Source organism: Microchirus variegatus (genome assembly GCF_963457635.1).
Source record: "Microchirus variegatus genome assembly, chromosome: 7".
Lineage (NCBI taxonomy): Eukaryota > Metazoa > Chordata > Actinopteri > Pleuronectiformes > Soleidae > Microchirus > Microchirus variegatus.
In genome coordinates, this window is record NC_139808.1 from 493463 (window position 1) to 518227 (window position 24765).

General features: G+C 36.9%; 3 protein-coding genes across 3 annotated transcripts; all 3 read left to right on the plus strand.

The window, feature by feature from the left end:
• Positions 1-2737: 2737 nt before the first annotated feature.
• hyal2b (hyaluronidase 2b) lies at positions 2738-6267 on the plus strand (the record flags this gene model as incomplete). The annotated part of the gene is made up of 4 exons (XM_083892216.1): positions 2738-2819; positions 4587-5566; positions 5677-5766; positions 5878-6267. Exons 2-4 carry the CDS (start codon positions 4616-4618, stop codon positions 6265-6267), a joined length of 1431 nt encoding a protein of 476 aa, XP_083748342.1. The 5' UTR covers positions 2738-2819; positions 4587-4615.
• A 3673-nt stretch (positions 6268-9940) lies between these two features.
• Positions 9941-16325, plus strand: LOC310929364 (protein ABHD14A-like). Its single transcript, XM_083892093.1, has 5 exons — positions 9941-10252; positions 11049-11351; positions 12112-12227; positions 12861-13096; positions 15451-16325. Exons 2-5 carry the CDS (start codon positions 11092-11094, stop codon positions 15631-15633), a joined length of 795 nt encoding a protein of 264 aa, XP_083748219.1. The 5' UTR covers positions 9941-10252; positions 11049-11091; the 3' UTR covers positions 15634-16325.
• Positions 16326-16982: 657 nt separating this feature from the next.
• Positions 16983-24611, plus strand: LOC310929475 (protein ABHD14A-like). Its single transcript, XM_083892246.1, has 6 exons — positions 16983-17016; positions 17446-17595; positions 19340-19639; positions 20399-20514; positions 21148-21383; positions 23737-24611. Exons 3-6 carry the CDS (start codon positions 19380-19382, stop codon positions 23917-23919), a joined length of 795 nt encoding a protein of 264 aa, XP_083748372.1. The 5' UTR covers positions 16983-17016; positions 17446-17595; positions 19340-19379; the 3' UTR covers positions 23920-24611.
• Positions 24612-24765: the final 154 nt, after the last annotated feature.

A 24765-nucleotide genomic window follows, 5' to 3' on the forward strand; every position in this document is an offset into this window, starting at 1 on the left:
TACAACAAAGAACTGCTCCTCTGCTCACCCCTCCCTTCCCTGAGCGCTACGGTGTCCTCAGAGGGTCAAATGTCATCCTCGTCGTCTTTCTCCATGTCAGCAGATGAGGTTCGTGAGGCGAGGGAGAGGGCGGAGCTACCGCGGGAGAGAGAGGAGGCGGGACTTCAGCTACAAGTAAAGAGACGCTTGATTTGTTCTCTCGCGTTTGTCCTTACAGGCTCCGGTAGAAATATGGCGTCTCTCTGCTAACAGTGGCTATGCAACCGCGGCCCGCGACCATGTTATTTTACATGACTTTTTGAAACACTACGAAAATGAAACAAAAACTATTATACAGCGACTAGACAATGCAGGAGCACATAATATGTATAAAAAAGTGGATTTTGGGTTATATAAACCTATAAATACTACACAGTGTCCCTTTAAGTGTAAAATGTGGTTCCCAGCCTTGACTTTATACAACAATTGTTGGCGTATAAGATGTTTTTTGTCAAAGCCTGTATGTAAACACTAAAATCAACAGACGTGACCTGCAGTTGCTGAAGCTCCTGATCACTCGTGATTTAAATTCACCAAATACGGAGGAAATTGTGAGGTCAAAAATGTAATGCAGGTGAATTGTGCACGTGTGTCTGTAAATGAGGTGTGGAGATTATCTACACAATCTCAATAATGAGAAAGGGTTTTGTGTAAAGCCCTGTCTGATATTGTGCTCCTTAAAGGATGAAAGAGGGCTGCGCCAAAATCCACTCCACTTTATTGTTTTCCTGAAAATGAATTTGCTCAGCACTTGCGTGTCCTCTGGGCAAACTCTTATTTTTCAAACCAGTCTTTGGTTACAGACACGATAACAACGCAGCTACTTTTAGTTGTTTACTTTGACGAAACTGTAATGATATTCAAGGGCCGGGCAGAGAAGTGCAGTGTTGGTGTTGAAGGAAAAGAGTTGACTCAGTAAGCCACACAAACGTGGTCTGCACATTTTAAAACATGAAATCCCAAAGTTAAGCAGTTATTTATACACTAAAACTATAAAAAAATATATATTTTACCTTACTGACAGCCAGCGCTGTCTAAAAATGCAGAACCGTAAGAACAGAAGATAAATTATTATCAGCAAGTGTCTCAATGTGTATATTTCAATGGTAATCATTATATTACTAATGTATAATCATGAATACATTACAAATATGTGTTCAATCATTTTAACACCTTCAAACAAGAGATCTCAAACCATTTTGACGTCATTCCTTAAGCATTAACTTTTTTTGTGATTTAAAAATGATGATTAATTTGAATAATTTACCTTAACACTGCTTACAAAAAAAAAAAGAAAAAAAAAGGAAAAGTTGGTAGTGAGGTCATTTCCATGCATGTCAGAGTTCAAACTGAGGTGGAGTCTCCAGGATATTTAAGTTCAAGCCCATGGTGATTTTCAGCAGAGCACAAACAGCTGCTTCTGTTAAAGGGAATATAATATTAGCAGAATAATAACAATCTTTTTACCTGTGTACACTCTGACCAGCTCCAGTCATCTACTTTCCTTTGGAGAGGAAGTGAAGCAGCTGGTAAGTGTTTAGATACATAAAAACATTATGTTGTAAAGAATCATATTGTTTGTCTTTTTAACGTCAAATTTCAATTTGCCAAAATGCATTATTAGGTCACATTCAATCTCACACGTATAGAAGGCCTACAGTACAACAACCTTTAAATCAAAGTAACTCTTGTTTGTTTTAATATTTTTAATTGTGTCTTTTTAAGTGGAAACGGAAGCAAAACTTGACTCAAACTGCTAAATGGCTGCGTATCTGTTTATAGTGACAATGACTGAAATCCTCTAACGAGGCATTAGATATAGATATATTTAATTATAACACCATCTTCCATATTTAAAAATTAACTAAATTGATCTGCACTGTCTTCACTGATATGTTATGACTGTCGATTGTATAATTCCTTTACCACAAAATATTGTGACATCCACCAACTAAACACCATTTCACAACATAAAAAAGCAGGAAATGGCAAAAAAAGTTGCTTTCAACATTGTTTTTCCTCTATTTTTCTGTTTCTAATTTCCTCAAAAATCCTTATGGTTTTTGTTGACGTTTGTGTGTGTGTGTGATATTTTTAATCAGATTGGTGCTTTTCAGGGCCAAACAACAAATAATATATAATTTTAAAAATCTATTAATATTACAACCTTTTTAATATTACGAGTTTATTCTCTAAATATATATCATTAGTTTTTCTTACAAGAAAATAAGAATAAAGTTAGACTTGGGTTCAGAAATGAAGAAAAGCAATTACTGAAAAGGACCCTAACCCTAAAATAAGCTTAAAGTTATATGAGAAATATACAATATACAGGGTTATTTGTGCATAATATGAATATACCTGACGGTATTATGTTGATTTCCAATACTTTTCCACTGTTCTACTACTTTGTTAGACACCATTCCTAACTAAGGTAAACTAAGCTAAGCTAATGTAAGCTAAGCTAAGCTAAGCTAAGCCAAGCCAACTAAAGGGGAAGCGGTGGCTCGGAAGCTCCTCCCCCCCCCCTCGTACTGAGCTGTTGTTGCTAACCGTCACCGCTTCACCCATCACTGTAGCCGCATCCTCCCTGTTAGCATCCTCCCTGTTAGCCTCGTGCTAACGCTGAGCGGTGGAGTCTTCAGACAAACATGGATTAAACGGACTATGGCTGTTACTTTTCACATGGCAGGACCGTGGAAAAGGGATTTATTTTATGGGCACACGAGTGGACGACGACCTCTACTACTACACCCGTGTCGTGGGCTTCCCCGGAGCAGGTCAGACTGAACAGGAAGTAGAAATAACCCGTTAGCAGCTAACTTAGCACATCGGTCCGTTTCAATGAAACCCTGAGAGCTAATTCAGCGAAGTTTGGTGAATGTGGTTCGGGTTCGGAAAAAAATGGGAAAGTGTTTTTCTTGAAGATGATGCTACTGTCACACTGTCAACAATGATTGTCAAAGCAAAGTGGGACCGGAAATCAGAAGAGGAACTTGACCATTAAATAATCTATGTGGTCATAATAGACCACAAATAATAATAATAATAATAATAATAATAATAATAATAATATAACTGTTACTTCAGTTTTGTTATTGTCGTCTTAATGTAGGATTTATTTATGTCTACAATCACACATTGTCATTGTACTATAATTGATGTGATTATATTGTGTTGTCGCTGTAATTACTCGATTACACTAAAATAAGTTGTTGTGTTGTATTGTATTAACGTTTTTCGTGACACAGAGGGCAGATCTTACAAGTAATTGTCATTGTCAAACCATCTTTTCGGTAAATAGAAATCATTCTGTAGAACTTTCTAGCAGTTATTGAGCATGTAGTCGTAATTGTCATCAAAGCTTTGTTGACCAAAGCTAATCCTTATTTTCCTGTCTTCATCAGTGACTGATCATCAGAACCTGTACGTGTTGTCGGTTTACAACCTATTAAGTAGTGTATTAAGATGTGTGTAGAATAAATCAGAATCAGAATCAGAAAATCTGGACACATTCACTGCACCTGAACGTTAGTTATTATAACCTAAAATCAAGGCCGGCCCAAGGCAAAAGGGAACTAAGCGACTGCTTGTGGCCCCCCCGATCACCACAGGGACCCCCATAGTGTGAGGAGAAAACATTTTAACTTATTATAGAAAATGAGGATATCTTAAGCTATATTTAGGTATCTAAATAGTGTTGAACTTCAGCTATTTGCTTTTATTTTGGAGTTAAAGATGACTCATTTACATCTGTTTTAACGGCCCATTTATGCTCCTTTTACGTCTGTCTAAACGTCATCTCTGCCACTACCCTACATCCCCCTGTGCATCTTTTGCGGTATGGGCGTTTACACAATACTTCCTCTTGAGGGGAGTGCCGTGTAGCAAGATGATGGCATCAACAAACACAGCAACTAGTAAAATTGTTTTTTTTTATTGTGCTTGAGCCCAAATGGACTGAAACGCAACAAATTTTGTGGTAGTTGAATTTAAGACCACTAAATGTAAGTCCATTAATTAAGTCATTAATGGAGAATATTACTAATTGGTGTTACCATTGAGAGAGATTGATGAGAAGCGGCATTTTCAATAAATCTTTATGTCCGCCATGACTTTTGACAACTTGCTTTCACCGGACAGCACCTCAAATCAAACTACAGCATGCTGGTGATTGAAGCTGAGCGCCTGGCAGTCACTCTCTGTTTCCTGACTGATTGGACTAGACTCTCTACTGCCCCCCATGACTTCCGGTGGTATTGCACACAATGACGGACGAAATGAACATGCAAATGCAAATGAATATTTGGTCGCTTTTAACCCTGTAAGGGTTTAAAAAAACAAGGGTGACACTATTTTGGTTTAAATAACGCAGTCTATATTGTTATGTTTTTATCGATAACGGTCAAACTCAAGCAAATTCAGTTTAGGGCCCCACAAAAGCTTGGACTGGCCCTGCCTCAAATAATAGAATAATTTCTCTACCACTACAACACATTTTTTATATATATTTTACTGAATTTAACAAATCTTTTCATTTTTATCAGAGAAAGAACAGAGAAGGTGAGCAGTGACCATGGAGGCTGTATTTCATTCTCTCGTCACCACGGCTGGACAGCTGCCATGTTTGCTCCTGACTCTGTCTGCACTGTGGACGGTCCTGTGTTCAGCAGACATAAAGCAGACAAGATGGCCATTATACTCCCAGAAGCCCGTTGTTCTTGCCTGGAATGCCCCAACACAGGAGTGTGCTCCATGGCATCATGTAACATTGTCTCTGGACCAGTTTGACATTGTGGCATCTCCCAATGAGGGCTTTGTGCGTCAGAATCTCACCATTTTCTACAAGGAGCGCCTTGGGTTATATCCTTTTTATGAGCGCGATGGCACTGCGGTGAACGGAGGCCTTCCGCAGCTTGCCAGTCTCACTCAGCACCATAAAAAGATGCCTGGCGATGTGCAGAAATACATACGTGAGCCACAGGCAAAAGGTTTGGCTGTTATTGACTGGGAGGAGTGGCGCCCACTATGGATCCGAAATTGGGATGTTAAAGACGTCTATCGTAAAAAATCTTGTGAGATGGTGGCCAAAAAGAACCAGAAGTGGACCCAAGAACAAGTGGCAAAGGTTTCACAGCAGGAGTTTGAGCTATCGGCTCGCAAATTCATGCTGGAGACTCTAAAACACGCCAAGAATTTGAGGCCCAATCAGTTGTGGGGCTTCTACCTCTTTCCAGATTGTTACAACCATGACTACAAAGGTGGCCTGAAGAACTACACAGGCCGCTGCCCTCATGTGGAGATGGAGCGCAATGATCAACTCAACTGGCTGTGGATGGAATGTACAGCATTCTTCCCGTCTATCTACATTGGTTCTGTGCTTCGCTCTTCAAAGTATGGACGTCTCTTTGTCCGGAACAGGGTGAAGGAGGCGATGCGCCTGGCGTCTGTTGGGGATGGATTAGCAAATCCTGTTTTTGTTTATACCCGACCCACTTATATGAATGAAATGACACTCCTAACTGAGGTTAGTTGATCACCGTAACAATTATGTATTAAATGTGTTATCTGCTCTGATTTGTTTCTTTTTTATGTTGAATTATGCTGAACTTCCTGTATGTCTGTTATGTTTCGTAGATGGATCTGGTCTCTACCATCGGTGAGAGTGTTGCTCTTGGAGCTGCAGGTGTAATCTTCTGGGGGGACACATCCTATGGAAGCAACAGTGTAAGTGCTGCCACCAACACAAGAAGCTAATTCCCATCAGTTTTAGACTAAATAATTATATTTAGTACTGTGCGGTTAACATGACTTTGTTTTGTTTTTTTTGTCCCCCAGGACAGCTGCTCCGTCCTAAATAAATACCTTCAGGGACCGCTGGGCCGGTACCTGCTCAATGTGTCCACAGCAGCAGAGCAGTGCAGTCAAATAATGTGTAAATCTCACGGCCGATGTCTTCGCAAAGTATCAGACAAGGACGTGTACCTCCACCTCAGCCCCTCGACACAGAGCATCACCAGTCAGGGTGGCCTGTTGAAGGTTACGGGAGCGCCTGGCCAAGCTGAGCTCACACTCTACCGCACACACTTCCAGTGCCAATGCTACCATGGGTACAGGGGTGAGGCTTGTGCTCAGAAAGAAAGAGGGCAGAATAGAGCCTCCTCTGTCTTCGGGACCTGGCCCCTTTGCTTTTTACTTCCACTAGGTCTCCTCTCTCTGCTACACTGAGGACACTATTCACTTCCTCACGCAGCTTTGATTGGATTTGCTAGGTTACAATGCAATTGTGACTTCTTCTTTTTTTTGCCATTTATAGAAATGATTTTGTCTTGATTGATCCTCAACATTGCATTACTGGAAGTAATCTTGCAGCTGATTATTTACATAAATCAATTGATGTTGAAAGTCAAATCTTACCTCTGAAAGGCCTTTGTCATGTTCCATGCTGGCCCTGACCTCCAGACTGTGCCTACACATACACACATGGTAAAAACATATAAACAGGGTTCCTACGCAGCATGGAAAAGTATGGAATTTAATTGTTGTTTAAATGTTTGTGTTGTTTCCAGACTATTACAAACAACAACAAGTTACTAACCCAACATAGCCTACCTGTAGATGATATGAGACTAATCAAACTGGCTGTAGAATGGTGTCGTGTTTCCATGATCACTGTTACTGACTGTGATTCTCATTTATTTATTATTTTCCATACGTGTCATCGAGCCAGCCACCCATTGTCGGCCGCGACGGTGTCATGGGTCGATGCTAGTTTTCCGAGGGCTGGCTTCATGAAAAATTAGTGAAGGATTTTAAAACCATTTATTTACATAATAATCATCTAACAATTGGTATTCAGATGTTTAATATTTACTGAAAAATCCCCAGAGAAGTCTGAGAAATTTGAGTCTGGAAAAGTATGGAAAATGTGCAGGAACCCTGTATATGTATGTATGTATGCAAGTATACAATATATATCTATATGTTTATATAGATATATATATATATATATACACATACGTATGTGTATATATATATGTGTGTATATATATACACATAAACACATGTATTGGACACCACACTGATGTGGATACGGACATCACTTGACTGTTTGTTTACACCACCATATTGGCAGGAATGGCCTCTGCAAGAAAGCCACTGCTGGTCTCAAGCCATCAGAGTTCTGTTAGAGTGTACTTTAAATCCATGCAGATTGACCAATCTATCACAAAACTTGTCAGACAGAATACATAATGGAAATGTAATTCCCTTGCTGATTAGAACGACACAGTTTCCTGCCAAAATGGTGGTGTTTTCCGATTCTAATTGCGTGACGTCAGCTAAAAGCGCTCGATAAGCAAAGCTGTGGTGGTGAAAGGTACATTTGGGTCTTATTAAGTCGTTGGTGCAATAAGACGGTACCGTTTTAGTCATTTTTGCCTTGTCACATTGCTGCCTAATATCGCGAAGCTGTCGATGACTGTTGTCCGTTATGACTTTGAAACTCTCGAGGCTGAACAATGATGACAAACGCAGTCTTGAACGTGGTTGGTTATCTTATACAAACAACATGGCTGGACCTGCCTGTTTGAGTTCAGAGTTGTGCCTTAACTGGGCTACTCGGTAATCTTTTGTTTACAGGGATTGTGATTATTACGTAAGGTTTGTGCTGTTGTGTTCATCTCAGCCTTGTTTGGGCACAGTGCTGTAAAAAAGAAAAAAAAAGGGACAAATCTTTCCTAATCAAATTTTTATTTTCTTGAAGACACACACTAAAATGTTATAGACTCAGATCTTAAGTAACCAAAGTAATTATTTGGAAAATAATAGGTTAAAAAGAATAATATTGGCTTATATAGTTTACACTTTTTATACAGCGATATCTATATTAACTAAGTAATGATCAGAGTCTGTGCACAATAACAGTTTTGATTTGTTTAATGTGTAGCTTGATTACATTTTCAGATATTTGCTAAAACTAGCTGGGCAGTTTTATATTTATCTTTATATATATATATATATATATATTTGTTCTCTTTGGAACGTTTGAAGACGGTACATTAAGATTAGCAGTGAGTTCCTGTTTTCACTAACTGGAAAAACAGTATTGCAATAGCACATTATATGCATGGTGGATTTTTTATTATTTGATTTTATTTTATTTTAATTCTGCACTTTAATTTTCTATTCTGGTATTTTGCTAGATACAGTGGCCTGTAGCTGTACAGGAAGTGTCTTTTTTTCCCATTTAATGTGCCATGTGTGTTTGTGCGTGAGAATTCTAACCTCACTTTAACTCTGTTGTCGTGTAAGATGTCAGATTAATTTGCCGTTATCTCAAAGCATAATGTGTTAAAACAAAGCACGCCGTAGTAAGAGACCAACAATAACACACATTTCCTTTAGTAGACTATAGTATAAGGTTACCTAATCTTGTTTGTGATATTAATGGTCAGGATATTCAAGGCACAGTTCGGCTGAGGGGGAAAGTGATGCGGTTCTGCTGGAATCATCAAACTCTGACTCCCAGGGAACAATAAAGAGCTTTGCAGCCAAGCGTGAGCTGGTGGTAATGACGGTCATGGTTCTTTTGATGTTTGCCTTGGGAGTGAGTTGCTGCCCGATCTGGAGGAATTTTATTATCTCAGGTTCTTTTTCATGTGCGAGGGGAGGATTAAGCAGGAGATCAATCGAGGTGGATCAGCTCATAATATACTGTAGGTGTTTTTGCACTGTCATGGTGCAGAGGGAGCTTTGAGTAACTACATTTTCAAGTTTTCTCACCCTCACCTATTGTCAAGAGCTCTGCTTAGTGTGACAAGTCAGCCTTGGAGATAATGTGAGGGGTTTGTATTGGAGCTGTTGCCGCTTCACGTAGAAAGTAATGAGGTTATTGTGATTTCAAGGGTCTTATCAAGTGACTTATCTGAAACAGATACATCTATAACACTCAGAAAATCAAATGTTGGATGAAGTATTAAAACAGAAATAGTTAAAATCTCGATTCATATGTATGTAAACATCCTGAAGGAATTGTGCAAGTGTGTTGTTTTTTTTTACCACAATGTCTTGTTCATTCAACGGTTTGTTCAGATTGAACATTAATTGACGCCTGTGTTGGAGAAGCAATTTTGTCCAATTGCTAATTCATTTTTTTATTTTTTTTAAAGGCTTACTTTAAAGGTCTTTTAAAAGGGATCATTGATTGAAACCAAACTGAAAAAAAAACAAAGGGTTTTTGTACTTAAAAACGTTTGATATTCATCCTTTTTACCTAAAATCATTTCAATATTAAAAGATTTTTGAATTATATTGTTCTTGTCAAGTTTTTTTGGGCTTTATTCACGTGACCTGCAGTCCAGTGGAACTTTTTTAGTGTAAGCAAAATAAATAAATTCTTCAGTGTAACACGGGCATGTTTTTGTTCAAATGGGAAAAATCACTTTCACAAACACTCAAACTGATGTAAGCAGAGTTTATACCAAAGCCATATTTGATGCTTTAAGTGGATTTAAGCATAAAATGCGGGAAAACAAAATAACTTTTTTTACTTATTTTAAAATGAAGACATTGTCATTTTTTTTTTTAAAATAATATATGTTCTGACGAATTTGATATATATTTATATATGTATATAACTTTATATCAATATCCAACGACCATCGTACTAACTATAATTTCCATTATTTATAAAGCCAACATGTATATTTATATATTTTTAACATTAGTGTTCCTTCTCTTCCTTTTGTTTATTTGTATTGTTTGTTTATTTATTTAATTATCGTTTAAGGAAATGACGCATGTTGACGGTAGTTCGTTGCGCTTAATATGTGCAGCTTGAAATATGATCCGACGGGAAACTGACGGCTCAGGTCAGACCAGTCCGCGGCAGAACGCTGACATCCACGGAGCAGGTTTTCTCTGCATTCCTCGACACACATATATATTTATTTTTCCCCCATTACACTACACTATTATCTATCTTTTGAAACTTAATGTCGATGCTATTTTTCTACTTCAAAACAAACGTCATGTGGTTACTAGCATGAGGCACCGATTTTTCGGGGAAAAACGAGCGCCGACTTCTACCTTCACAGACCCGTCAGACAACATTTCCAATCAGTGACGAGCAGAAGCGATGGAGACGAAGACATGAGGACAAAGCGACGAGGCTCGACCTTCTGTCAGTGACCGTGTTTACTTCTCTGTGTCGGTATGTGTGTTTCCGTCTGTCATCCTTGTGTGTGTGTGTGTGTGTGTGTGTGTGTGTGTGTGTGTGTGTGTGTGTGTGTGTGTGTGTGTGTGTGTGTGTGTGAGCGAGCGACACCACAACAAGCTAATGTGAGCTGTGTGTGTGTTACTGCAGTGTCACTCGTTTCTTTATCCCCCTCGTGTTGTCTCTTCACTTGTTACACGTTTGGCCTTTTCCTGGATGATTCCTGACACTTTATCAGTGATCTAATGTTACAGTGGCGTCGTTCAAGCTCTGTGAGAGAGAATCTGATGTGTTTGCAACTCACAAATGTGTCTTCATAATCCATTTAAAAGGTCCGACTATTTTAGGATTAAATGGTTAATATCCATACACTAACATTTCCTGAATCTAAAAATGAAGACACCCTGAAAATGTTTATTTGTTCCAAAGTTTCTTTTTCACTTTATTTACATTTAAGAAGCTAAAATCAGATATTTATCTCAAGTGTTTACCTGCAAATATTTCACATACAATTACTCAATTAATCGAGAAAATAATTGTGAGTTGCAGCTCTGGTTATGATAAAGTTTTACTCCTAACTCTAATTGCTGGTGGATGATGTGGCATCATCCGCTTATATCCTGGTTCCTGTTTGTTATTAACCACGACGGTGAACACTATCAACACGAGAGACTGGTTGAACGACTGTGTTGTCATTATCTTGGATGTGATTGAGCTGTTATTATACTCCGTAAAACAAAGACTGAGTGAATGTGATCTACGACGGCTTCTCAGTCTCTGCCTCTTTCTCTAGGATTTCCCCATCATCATCATCATCATCATCGTCGTAAAAGAAAATGAATTTCCTGCGTAATCGTCTGGTTGTTCTGGCCATGGTGCTGTTGGCCACGCTGCTGCTGTACCTGCTGCTGCCGTCCATCCGTCAGGGCAGCATGGAGCCGTCTATTGAAGCTCAGAGGTTGAGCCTGATGGCCACCTCTCCTCCTCTACCCAACGCCAACGTGTCCGTCCGCACCGGACAGCTGCCTGGAGACCCGCCGCTGTTCTTCCGAGAGGCTCTACCCATTGACGTCACTGGACGACAGACTGTGCCGAGGTAAGTCGAACGTTATGTTTTGACTTAAGTGCATATTAAAGCTCCCATAGACCGGACGTTCCAATTAACGCTGTTTTTTGGTGTGTATCTGCGCCGTTACCTCGTTTATGAAGCCCTAAAGTTTGGAAACAAACAGTTCAGCCACTGCTGAGAACGCTGGGTTTTATTGTAACAGCAGATCCTCCTGCTCCGGGCACTAGTCCGGGCACATCTGTTTGTGTACATTGAACCACAGAAGAAGAAGAACGTCCGTTGTGGAGGTGTTTCACGAGCGACAGTGTCTTCTGACTCAAAGGTGTAAAAGTGACTGCGACGGGGAGTCGCGACCAAGCCATTTTTAAACAATGTTTTGATAATGAGTAGCAGTGCATCCACGATTCCAGAGGGGGGAGCTGTGCTTCTGAGAGCTGACATGCTAATTACGTCACTTCCAGGTACTTGTCCAATCACAAGACAGTCTGGAAAGCTCTCGTTGGCTGACCAATCACAACACAGTTGTGTCTTCTGGGTGAGATTTCAGTCTGAAACAGCGCGGCTGAGGAGAGCTTCAGTGAGGAGAGATTTCTCTCGGCTCGTTTGCAGCAACTCTGAGGTTTTTGAGCATAAAAACAAGTTAATGTATGTAAGTAGACTTCCATAACTCACGTATAATGTGCGATGGTGCTACTCTATGGGAGCTTTAAAACAGATGCTGCTAATAACCTGCACCATCTGTGCTTGTTGAGAAGATTTGTGTAAATTAAATGAATGTTTCATGTAGGCTCCAAGTGGTGCTTCTTCACGGCCAGGCCTACACGTCCAAAACCTGGGAAGAACTCGGCACGATGGCCCTGCTGGCAACTAACGGTTACCAGGCCCTGGCCATGGACCTGCCAGGTACCAATGAAGTCTTGGGGCACATACTGTAAATCATGCATGAAACTGTGTTTTGAATCAGCTGTTTTCATATCATATGATACATAAACATTTAAACACGGTAACATTTTCAATTTGGTGAAAAGGACTTCAAACGGCACAAATTTGGATGCGCAAATTCAGTTTTCAAACATTCAAAACAAGAATAACATATAAAATATATAAATATATATATATATTTGTCTCGATTATGAATGAATCGATTATTCCAGTAACTGTTTCAGCTCCAGTATCAGTATCGGTTGTCGGCCCAAGCACTCCCGATATATTGATATATCGAAATTTGGTTAAAAGTCCAATATCGATCCTCCCTAAACAAAAACGAGCTCTCATAGTTTCAGATTTACAGATGATTTTGTTGAATTTTGAGATGTATTTGTACAGTATGAAATCTTGAGTTCAGTGTTTAATTAAGGGATTTGAGCATGTTCACATCACGTCATCATATTTTAGTATATTATGCAAAATCCCAGCACATTTCCACTCTGGTGTGAATATGCATGTGTGAATTCTTCCAAATCAAAGTCCAAAATCACACCAACAACCTTCTTTTTTTTAAAAATTATTTGACATCTATTCTTCATCTTCTTGAAGGCTATGGACAATCCCCGAACTCAGAGGCTCTAAATACTGACCAGAGTCGAGTGGACCTGCTGTCGAGGTTCATGGACGCTCTGGGCGTCCGGGCGCCTGTGCTCTTGAGCCCCTCCATGAGTGGACAATATTCCCTCCCTTATTTAATGAAGAACAATGCGCAGCTGCATGGCTTCATTCCCATCGCACCGGGCGGTACCAGGAGTTACACTCAGCAGCAGTACCAGAGCATCCAGGTGAGTTAACGTGAACTCACAACATTAGCTCACACTGTATATGAGTGAAGTGACGCATGAATGGATTAAACCACTAGGGGGCTGTAGAAGATAAGAGAAGTGAGAGGCCTTGAACACAGCATGGGCCTTTCAGCCGTTCAGTGAAATCAAATAAACATCTAATCTTGTTTGTGGTTAAACAAATGACCAAAAAAATGTTAAGTCCAAGTCTAAAAGACATTACTTTTTTCATTTTTGTCAAACTGACAAAACCCAAGTCTAAACCTCAAAGAATTTGGGTTTATTATCCCATAAAAGTCAGTAATCAGCAGAATTCTACATTCTGTGTTTTGTAGGAACACTTATAAATGTTTATTTAGGCAGATATTTACTGTTAATCTGTGAATCAATTCAGCATTTAAATATTTAATCCTTAGTGCCACAGGTGCGCGCATGGTAATTTGACGTGCAAATAATACACAACTCCTTATATGGACATCCTGGGGGTGTGTGTTTATAAGTCACATATATTCAGAATTCTGGATTTTTTCATCTTCTTATGTGTTGTTGAGTCAAAGTTATGATTCATTTTATATAACATTTTTAGCAGTGATATAAAGTAGCGATAATTATTCAGAAGTCACAAAAATAGACGTGTTTTTCTTTTATTTTTGTTCATAAAAACGAGCCAAGTGAACTTTGAACTGTGACGTATTTCCAAAATTTCACAAATTCAATCCGATTTCAAACATTTTGAGTACTTTTTCCTCAGGTTTGTTTATATTGTTGGTGAAAATGAAAAAGAAATGCCAAGGTTGTGCTGAAAAAAAAGATATAAGACACTATATTGTACATTCTTATAGCCTCTGTATATACTGTATGTTTAAAAGCAGCCAAAATGCTCTGTGTTCTAAGGGTTAGGTCCTTTATATTAACTGACAATAAAACTTTATTTAAAGCCATTTTACATAGAATAATTAAGTAAATAATAAGGGGGGAGTAAAAAAAAAAATTAATCCGAAAAACTGAAAAAAAAAATTCATCCGAAAAACAGAAAAAAAAAATAATCCGAAAAACACAAAAAAAATTACTCTGAAAAACAGAAAAAAAAATTATCCGAAAAACAGAAAAAAAATTCATCCGAAAAACAGAAAAAAAAAATCATCCGAAAGACAGAAAAAAAAATTAATCAGAAAAACAGAAAAAAAAATTAATCCGAAAAACAGAAAAAAAAATTAATCCGAAAAACAGAAAAAAAATTAATCCGAAAAACAGAAAAAAAAATTAATCCGAAAGACAGAAAAAAAAATTTATCCGAAAAACAGAAAAAAAAAAAATCCGAAAAACAGAAAAAAAAATTAATCCAAAAAACAGAAAAAAAAATTAATCCGAAGAACTGAAAAAAAAATGTATCCGAAAAACTGAAAAAAAAATTAATCCGAAAAACAGAAAAAAAAATTACTCCGAAAAACAGAAAAAATAATTTAATCCGAAAAACAGGGGAAAAAAATTTTGCACGAAAAACAGAAAGACAATTACTCAGAAAAACTGAAAAAAAAAATTAGACAGAAAAACAGAAAAAAAAAATAATCCGAAAAACAGAAAAAAAAAATTCATCCGAAAAACAGAAAAAAAAAATAATCCGAAAAACAGAAAAAAAAAAAATCCGAAAAACAGAAAAAAAAAATTATCCGAAAAACAGAAAAAAAAATTACTCTGAAAAACAGAAAAAAAAAATTATCCGAAAAACAGAAAAAAAATTCATCCGAAAAACAGAAAAAAAAAATCATCCGAAAGACAGAAAAAAAAATTAATCAGAAAAACAGAAAAAAAAATTAATCCGAAAAACAGAAAAAAAAATTAATCCGAAAAACAGAAAAAAAATTAATCCGAAAAACAGAAAAAAAAAATAATCCGAAAGACAGAAAAAAAAATTAATCCGAAAAACAGAAAAAAAAAAAAATCCGAAAAACAGAAAAAAAAATTAATCCAAAAAACAGAAAAAAAAATTAATCCGAAGAACTGAAAAAAAAATTTATCCGAAAAACTGAAAAAAAAATTAATCCGAAAAACAGAAAAAAAAATTACTCCGAAAAACAGAAAAAATAATTTAATCCGAAAAACAGGGGAAAAAAATTTTGCACGAAAAACAGAAAAATAATTACTCTGAAAAACAGAGAAAACAATTACTCAGAAAAACTGAAAAAAAAAATTAGACAGAAAAACAGGAAAAAAATTATTCAAAAAATCAAAACGAAAATTAATTACTGAGAAAAACCGTTTTTAAATTATTTTTTTTCAAGTGAATGCAATACGCTTCCGTATTTAAAAGTCTTAAAATGTCTTAAATTTAATTTTGCTTTTTGTCTCTTTAGACTCCCACTCTGATCGTGTATGGAGAACTGGATACTAATCTGGGTGCCCAGTCCCACAAGAACCTCATGCAACTTCCACACCACACTGAGCTCAGGCTGGGGAAAGCGGGTCACGCCTGCTACTTGGATAAACCCAGAGAGTTTCACCAGGCCTTGATCGAATTCCTCAACAAGCTGAAATGAGATGAAGTAGAAAAGATGGAGAAACGATGAAAAGGACGAAGCAGAAAGGCAAAAACTCTAAATCAGTGGTTAGGGGTCGTTGCACTGTTTTGATCATTACCTGAAGATCATTGGTGTCGGAGTAGGGTTTTAATACACAGTAAAGGGCATATTAAGTTGTTAAGTAACATTAACGACGTAATATTTCAGTGGTTACAGAGGTTTCTTTCCTATTTTCCATATTATCACCCGAGAACATGAAGCTAGTTCAGCTGAGCTTGTTTTAAAAAAATAAAATAGCATCCCAGGTGTATATCAGTGATATTGTAGCTCCATGTGTTTGTCGTCTTTCTTTGCATGTGAAATTATGGAACGTGTTACCATTGTTTTTGGAGGTGACGCGTAAAGGTTGCTGTAAATATGCAAAGTAGCAGGTGTGTGTGTGTGTGTGTAGTTTTCCGTGGATTCTGTTTTTGCTTTACGTTAATGTGCTAATCATCATTCCAGCCTCCAGGAAAATACACGGCCCTTCTTATGCAAACGAATATTAAAAATGAGTAAAACGTTATGAAGGAAAAAAAAAAAAAAGGCTCATGTTTATTTGTATAGTTATAAAGTTAAATGTAATATATTTGCAATAATTTTGGACAATCATGCAGAAAACAAACCTGAAATAAGAGATGTGCATAGCTTCAAATAAAAGTTAAATTGTGTGTCTTTGTTTGTCTTTGTATGTTATTACGATGTAGAATTGTGCATTTCTGAAAAACGCATGTGCAAAATAAGAAACCGGTTTAACAGCAAGAAAGAAATGCTCCTTGTGTTACATTGACATGGTGTGTGTCAAGCTCACATGCGAGTGTACAATAATAAATAATGATAATGGTTAGAATAATATTGAAATGAATAAATGATAAGAAGCCTGGTACGTCCTATGTATGACACTGAATATTCTTCTACCACAGTTCTTTTTCAGTTACTTAAAGGTGGATGAAAAGCAGTTTTGTCATTTGAAATACAACCTTTTCAAAAATTGCACGGCAGAGAAAAAATAAGTAGACTTCATATGAACCCAAAAGGTATGAAATAAAATGGGCAAAGATGAAAACTTAGCACATTTTCAATTAGTGTAGTTCGTTTTGTAAAGCGCTCATTCATTTCCACTTTTTCTTTTTTTTTTTTTTAAATAAGAAAACGTTTTTTCAATCTTCGTTTTCGTTATAAATAATTTTAGAATAAAATATAAACACATACACCAGGGATAAAATATTAGATGAATAATCCAATCAACAATTCCAAATGATGTTGCGCTTAAGACCTTTATTTTGAAGGGCTAACGCCGTTAGCGCTGACACACACTGCAGCATTAGCGTAAACTTGACGGTAACAGATCCACTGACAACGGTGAGTACAAGAGAGGAATAACTTCATGTGGAGTGAATTAATGCGCTTTGTTCGCTGAATATTGTTCACATTTAAGGTTATTTATCCGTATTTTGGTCGCGTGATGACTTAGCTGTAGCTTGTTCCGCTGGTTTTCTTTCTTTAAAGAGTGACATAAACAAGCTAGCTGAGTGTTCTAGCACAACACTGTTCCTCCAGCGTGTGTGTGTGTGTGTGTGTGTGTGTGTGTGTGTGTGTGTGTGTGTGTGTGTGTGTGTGTGTGTGTGTGTGTGTGTGTGTGTGTGTGTTAAACCAAACAACAATTTTAAAGACAACTAAGCTAAAAAACGAGTCAAACAATGTCACATGTTGTTCTGTAACTGTATTATCCCGCTGACGCTTGTATGCTATGCTTGACTGTAACGTGTTTTTTGCTCCATGTGTCCTCAGAGGAGTGGAAAATCAGAGCCATGTTGCCTGACAAAGATGGTCCGGTTCTGGGAGGAGGACAGAGCAGCTCTCCCGGAGGAGAGGATCCTTCTGTGGGTCTGTTCAGAGAATATCTCCGTCTGAAAACTGTCCACCCACGACCTGACTATGGTAAGAGAGAGACACACTCCCCATGACAATGCACTGCATTCAGCCAACGTCCTGTGAAAATGTCACATGCTTTGATTTTTCCTGTGGGAAGATTAAATGTTCATCTGTTTGTGATTTCTTGGTTGGTCGATGGTTGAATCTTAAAGCTGGAGTAGGTAATGCTTGTAGAGCTGCAACTAACGATTATTTTTGTAATCGATTAATCTATCGATTATTTTCTCGATGAATCGGTTGGTCCATAAAATGTCAGAAAATGTTCAGAAATGTTGATCGGTGTTCGTCAAACCTGGAAATGACGATGTTCTCGAATGTCATGTTTTGTCCACAAACCAAAATGATTCAGTTTAAATGATTTCTTAATTATGTGGAACAAAGAAACGAAGAAAATATTAATATATTTAAGAAGCTAAAACGATCAGAAATCTTGTTTTAATCATGAAAAAAGCTTCAAACCGATTATCGATTATCAAAATAGTTGCCGATTAATTTAGTAATCGATTAATAATCGATTCATCGATTAATCGTTTCAGCTCTAAATGCTTGAACTGTCCGTTAAACCCATTGTTAACCAGTTAGTTAACACAGTGCTGATTAAGCATAAATCCCTCCGTTTCTCAGTGTTTTGTTTACGTGTCACCTGGCAACTTCTGTAATACCACATTATGTGTCACAAAGTCCATGTCTTATCTGAGTTAGACCTGAGTTAGACATTACATGACTCCAGTTGTGTGTGTGTGTGTGTCATCATGTTGTGTTTTGAGGAAAGAAGGTTAAGTTGCTGAGCAGACACTTGATTTGACCCTTAGCAAAGGTCAGACGCTTTTGACCGAATAAGCAGATTGCAGTGCTCTCTCCATACACTGAGTGCGTTTACATGCACACTAAAAAAAAAGAAAAGATTACTGGCAATGATCGGGTAACTGGAATAAACCAGTTTTTTCTTTATTCACATTTAAGAAGCTAAAATAAGATATCAGATATTTATCTCGTGTTTACCTGCAAATATTTCCCATACCTTTACAAAGCTATTCTGATAATCGATTAATCAGTTTGAAGCTTTTTACATGATTTAAAACAAGATTTCTGATTGTTTTAGCTTCTTAAATGTGAATATTTTCTTAGTTTTTTTGCTCCACATGACAAAGAAATCATTAAAAGTTAATCATTTTGGGTTCTTGGTAAAAAAAACACGACATTTGAGAACATCATAATTTCCAGATTTTAATGTTTTTTAAAGTTTTCTGACATTTTATGGACCAATTGTCTTCATAATCCATTTAAAAGGTAGACTATTTTAGGATTAAATGGTTAATATCCATACACTAACATTTCCTGAATCTAAAAATGAAGACACCCTGAAAATGTTTATTTGTTCCAAAGTTTCTTTTTCACTTTATTTACATTTAAGAAGCTAAAATCAGATATTTATCTCAAGTGTTTACCTGCAAATATTTCACATACGATTACTCAATTAATTGAGAAAATAATTGTGAGTTGCAGCTCTGGTTATGATAAAGTTTTACTCCTAACTCTAATTGCTGGTGGATGATGTGGCATCATCTGCTTATATCCTGGTTCCTGTTTGTTATTAACCACGACGGTGAACACTATCAACACGAGAGACTGGTTGAACGACTGTGTTGTCATTATCTTGGATGTGATTGAGCTGTTATTATACTCCGTAAAACAAAGACTGAGTGAATGTGATCTACGACGGCTTCTCAGTCTCTGCCTCTTTCTCTAGGATTTCCCCATCATCATCATCATCATCGTCGTAAAAGAAAATGAATTTCCTGCGTAATCGTCTGGTTGTTCTGGCCATGGTGCTGTTGGCCACGCTGCTGCTGTACCTGCTGCTGCCGTCCATCCGTCAGGGCAGCATGGAGCCGTCTATTGAAGCTCAGAGGTTGAGCCTGATGGCCACCTCTCCTCCTCTACCCAACGCCAACGTGTCCGTCCGCACCGGACAGCTGCCTGGAGACCCGCCGCTGTTCTTCCGAGAGGCTCTACCCATTGACGTCACTGGACGACAGACTGTGCCGAGGTTAGTCGAACGTTATGTTTTGACTTAAGTGCATATTAAAGCTCCCATAGACCGGACGTTCCAATTAACGCTGTTTTTTGGTGTGAATCTGCGCCGTTACCTCGTTTATGAAGCCCTAAAGTTTGGAAACAAAAAGTTCAGCCACTGCTGAGAACGCTGGGTTTTATTGTAACAGCAGATCCTCCTGCTCCGGGCACTAGTCCGGGCACATCTGTTTGTGTACATTGAACCACAGAAGAAGAAGAACGTCCGTTGTGGAGGTGTTTCACGAGCGACAGTGTCTTCTGACTCAAAGGTGTAAAAGTGACTGCGACGGGGAGTCGCGACCAAGCCATTTTTAAACAAAGTTTTGATAATGAGTAGCAGTGCATCCACGATTCCAGAGGGGGGAGCTGTGCTTCTGAGAGCTGACATGCTAATTACGTCACTTCCAGGTACTTGTCCAATCACAAGACAGTCTGGAAAGCTCTCGTTGGCTGACCAATCACAACACAGTTCTGTCTTCTGGGTGAGATTTCAGTCTGAAACAGCGCGGCTGATGAGAGCTTCAGTGAGGAGAGATTTCTCTCGGCTCGTTTGCAGCAACTCTGAGGTTTTTGAGCATAAAAACAAGTAATGTATGTAAGTAGACCTCCATAACTCACGTATAATGTGCGATGGTGCTACTCTATGGGAGCTTTAAAACAGATGCTGCTAATAACCTGCACCATCTGTGCTTGTTGAGAAGATTTGTGTAAATTAAATGAATGTTTCATGTAGGCTCCAAGTGGTGCTTCTTCACGGCCAGGCCTACACGTCCAAAACCTGGGAAGAACTCGGCACGATGGCCCTGCTGGCAACTAACGGTTACCAGGCCCTGGCCATGGACCTGCCAGGTACCAATGAAGTCTTGGGGCACATACTGTAAATCATGCATGAAACTGTGTTTTGAATCAGCTGTTTTCATATCATATGATACATAAACATTTAAACACGGTAACATTTTCAATTTGGTGAAAAGGACTTCAAACGGCACAAATTTGGATGCGCAAATTCAGTTTTCAAACATTCAAAACAAGAATAACATATAAAATATATAAATATATATATATATTTGTCTCGATTATGAATGAATCGATTATTCCAGTAACTGTTTCAGCTCCAGTATCAGTATCGGTTGTCGGCCCAAGCACTCCCGATATATTGATATATCGAAATTTGGTTAAAAGTCCAATATCGATCCTCCCTAAACAAAAACGAGCTCTCATAGTTTCAGATTTACAGATGATTTTGTTGAATTTTGAGATGTATTTGTACAGTATGAAATCTTGAGTTCAGTGTTTAATTAAGGGATTTGAGCATGTTCACATCACGTCATCATATTTTAGTATATTATGCAAAATCCCAGCACATTTCCACTCTGGTGTGAATATGCATGTGTGAATTCTTCCAAATCAAAGTCCAAAATCACACCAACAACCTTCTTTTTTTTAAAAATTATTTGACATCTATTCTTCATCTTCTTGAAGGCTATGGACAATCCCCGAACTCAGAGGCTCTAAATACTGACCAGAGTCGAGTGGACCTGCTGTCGAGGTTCATGGACGCTCTGGGCGTCCGGGCGCCTGTGCTCTTGAGCCCCTCCATGAGTGGACAATATTCCCTCCCTTATTTAATGAAGAACAATGCGCAGCTGCATGGCTTCATTCCCATCGCACCGGGCGGTACCAGGAGTTACACTCAGCAGCAGTACCAGAGCATCCAGGTGAGTTAACGTGAACTCACAACATTAGCTCACACTGTATATGAGTGAAGTGACGCATGAATGGATTAAACCACTAGGGGGCTGTAGAAGATAAGAGAAGTGAGAGGCCTTGAACACAGCATGGGCCTTTCAGCCGTTCAGTGAAATCAAATAAACATCTAATCTTGTTTGTGGTTAAACAAATGACCAAAAAAATGTTAAGTCCAAGTCTAAAAGACATTACTTTTTTCATTTTTGTCAAACTGACAAAACCCAAGTCTAAACCTCAAAGAATTTGGGTTTATTATCCCATAAAAGTCAGTAATCAGCAGAATTCTACATTCTGTGTTTTGTAGGAACACTTATAAATGTTTATTTAGGCAGATATTTACTGTACATCTGTGAATCAATTCAGCATTTAAATATTTAATCCTTAGTGCCACAGGTGCGCGCATGGTAATTTGACGTGCAAATAATACACAACTCCTTATATGGACATCCTGGGGGTGTGTGTTTATAAGTCACATATATTCAGAATTCTGGATTTTTTCATCTTCTTATGTGTTGTTGAGTCAAAGTTATGATTCATTTTATATAACATTTTTAGCAGTGATATAAAGTAGCGATAATTATTCAGAAGTCACAAAAATAGACGTGTTTTTCTTTTATTTTTGTTCATAAAAACGAGCCAAGTGAACTTTGAACTGTGACGTATTTCCAAAATTTCACAAATTCAATCCGATTTCAAACATTTTGAGTACTTTTTCCTCAGGTTTGTTTATATTGTTGGTGAAAATGAAAAAGAAATGCCAAGGTTGTGCTGAAAAAAAAGATATAAGACACTATATTGTACATTCTTATAGCCTCTGTATATACTGTATGTTTAAAAGCAGCCAAAATGCTCTGTGTTCTAAGGGTTAGGTCCTTTATATTAACTGACAATAAAACTTTATTTAAAGCCATTTTACATAGAATAATTAAGTAAATAATAAGGGGGGAGTAAAAAAAAAAATTAATCCGAAAAACTGAAAAAAAAAATTCATCCGAAAAACAGAAAAAAAAAATAATCCGAAAAACACAAAAAAAATTACTCTGAAAAACAGAAAAAAAAATTATCCGAAAAACAGAAAAAAAATTCATCCGAAAAACAGAAAAAAAAAATCATCCGAAAGACAGAAAAAAAAATTAATCCGAAAAACAGAAAAAAAAATTAATCCGAAAAACAGAAAAAAAAATTAATCCGAAAAACAGAAAAAAAATTAATCCGAAAAACAGAAAAAAAAATTAATCCGAAAGACAGAAAAAAAAATTTATCCGAAAAACAGAAAAAAAAAAAATCCGAAAAACAGAAAAAAAAATTAATCCAAAAAACAGAAAAAAAAATTAATCCGAAGAACTGAAAAAAAAATGTATCCGAAAAACTGAAAAAAAAATTAATCCGAAAAACAGAAAAAAAAATTACTCCGAAAAACAGAAAAAATAATTTAATCCGAAAAACAGGGGAAAAAAATTTTGCACGAAAAACAGAAAGACAATTACTCAGAAAAACTGAAAAAAAAAATTAGACAGAAAAACAGAAAAAAAAAATAATCCGAAAAACAGAAAAAAAAAATTCATCCGAAAAACAGAAAAAAAAAATAATCCGAAAAACAGAAAAAAAAAAAATCCGAAAAACAGAAAAAAAAAATTATCCGAAAAACACAAAAAAAATTACTCTGAAAAACAGAAAAAAAAAATTATCCGAAAAACAGAAAAAAAATTCATCCGAAAAACAGAAAAAAAAAATCATCCGAAAGACAGAAAAAAAAATTAATCAGAAAAACAGAAAAAAAAATTAATCCGAAAAACAGAAAAAAAAATTAATCCGAAAAACAGAAAAAAAATTAATCCGAAAAACAGAAAAAAAAAATAATCCGAAAGACAGAAAAAAAAATTAATCCGAAAAACAGAAAAAAAAAAAAATCCGAAAAACAGAAAAAAAAATTAATCCAAAAAACAGAAAAAAAAATTAATCCGAAGAACTGAAAAAAAAATGTATCCGAAAAACAGAAAAAAAAATTAATCCGAAAAACAGAAAAAAAAATTACTCCGAAAAACAGAAAAAATAATTTAATCCGAAAAACAGGGGAAAAAAATTTTGCACGAAAAACAGAAAAATAATTACTCTGAAAAACAGAGAAAACAATTACTCAGAAAAACTGAAAAAAAAAATTAGACAGAAAAACAGGAAAAAAATTATTCAAAAAATCAAAACGAAAATTAATTACTGAGAAAAACCGTTTTTAAATTATTTTTTTTCAAGTGAATGCAATACGCTTCCGTATTTAAAAGTCTTAAAATGTCTTAAATTTAATTTTGCTTTTTGTCTCTTTAGACTCCCACTCTGATCGTGTATGGAGAACTGGATACTAATCTGGGTGCCCAGTCCCACAAGAACCTCATGCAACTTCCACACCACACTGAGCTCAGGCTGGAGAAAGCGGGTCACGCCTGCTACTTGGATAAACCCAGAGAGTTTCACCAGGCCTTGATCGAATTCCTCAACAAGCTGAAATGAGATGAAGTAGAAAAGATGGAGAAACGATGAAAAGGACGAAGCAGAAAGGCAAAAACTCTAAATCAGTGGTTAGGGGTCGTTGCACTGTTTTGATCATTACCTGAAGATCATTGGTGTCGGAGTAGGGTTTTAATACACAGTAAAGGGCATATTAAGTTGTTAAGTAACATTAACGACGTAATATTTCAGTGGTTACAGAGGTTTCTTTCCTATTTTCCATATTATCACCCGAGAACATGAAGCTAGTTCAGCTGAGCTTGTTTTAAAAAAATAAAATAGCATCCCAGGTGTATATCAGTGATATTGTAGCTCCATGTGTTTGTCGTCTTTCTTTGCATGTGAAATTATGGAACGTGTTACCATTGTTTTTGGAGGTGACGCGTAAAGGTTGCTGTAAATATGCAAAGTAGCAGGTGTGTGTGTGTGTGTGTAGTTTTCCGTGGATTCTGTTTTTGCTTTACGTTAATGTGCTAATCATCATTCCAGCCTCCAGGAAAATACACGGCCCTTCTTATGCAAACGAATATTAAAAATGAGTAAAACGTTATGAAGGAAAAAAAAAAAAAAGGCTCATGTTTATTTGTATAGTTATAAAGTTAAATGTAATATATTTGCAATAATTTTGGACAATCATGCAGAAAACAAACCTGAAATAAGAGATGTGCATAGCTTCAAATAAAAGTTAAATTGTGTGTCTTTGTTTGTCTTTGTATGTTATTACGATGTAGAATTGTGCATTTCTGAAAAACGCATGTGCAAAATAAGAAACCGGTTTAACAGCAAGAAAGAAATGCTCCTTGTGTTACATTGACATGGTGTGTGTCAAGCTCACATGCGAGTGTACAA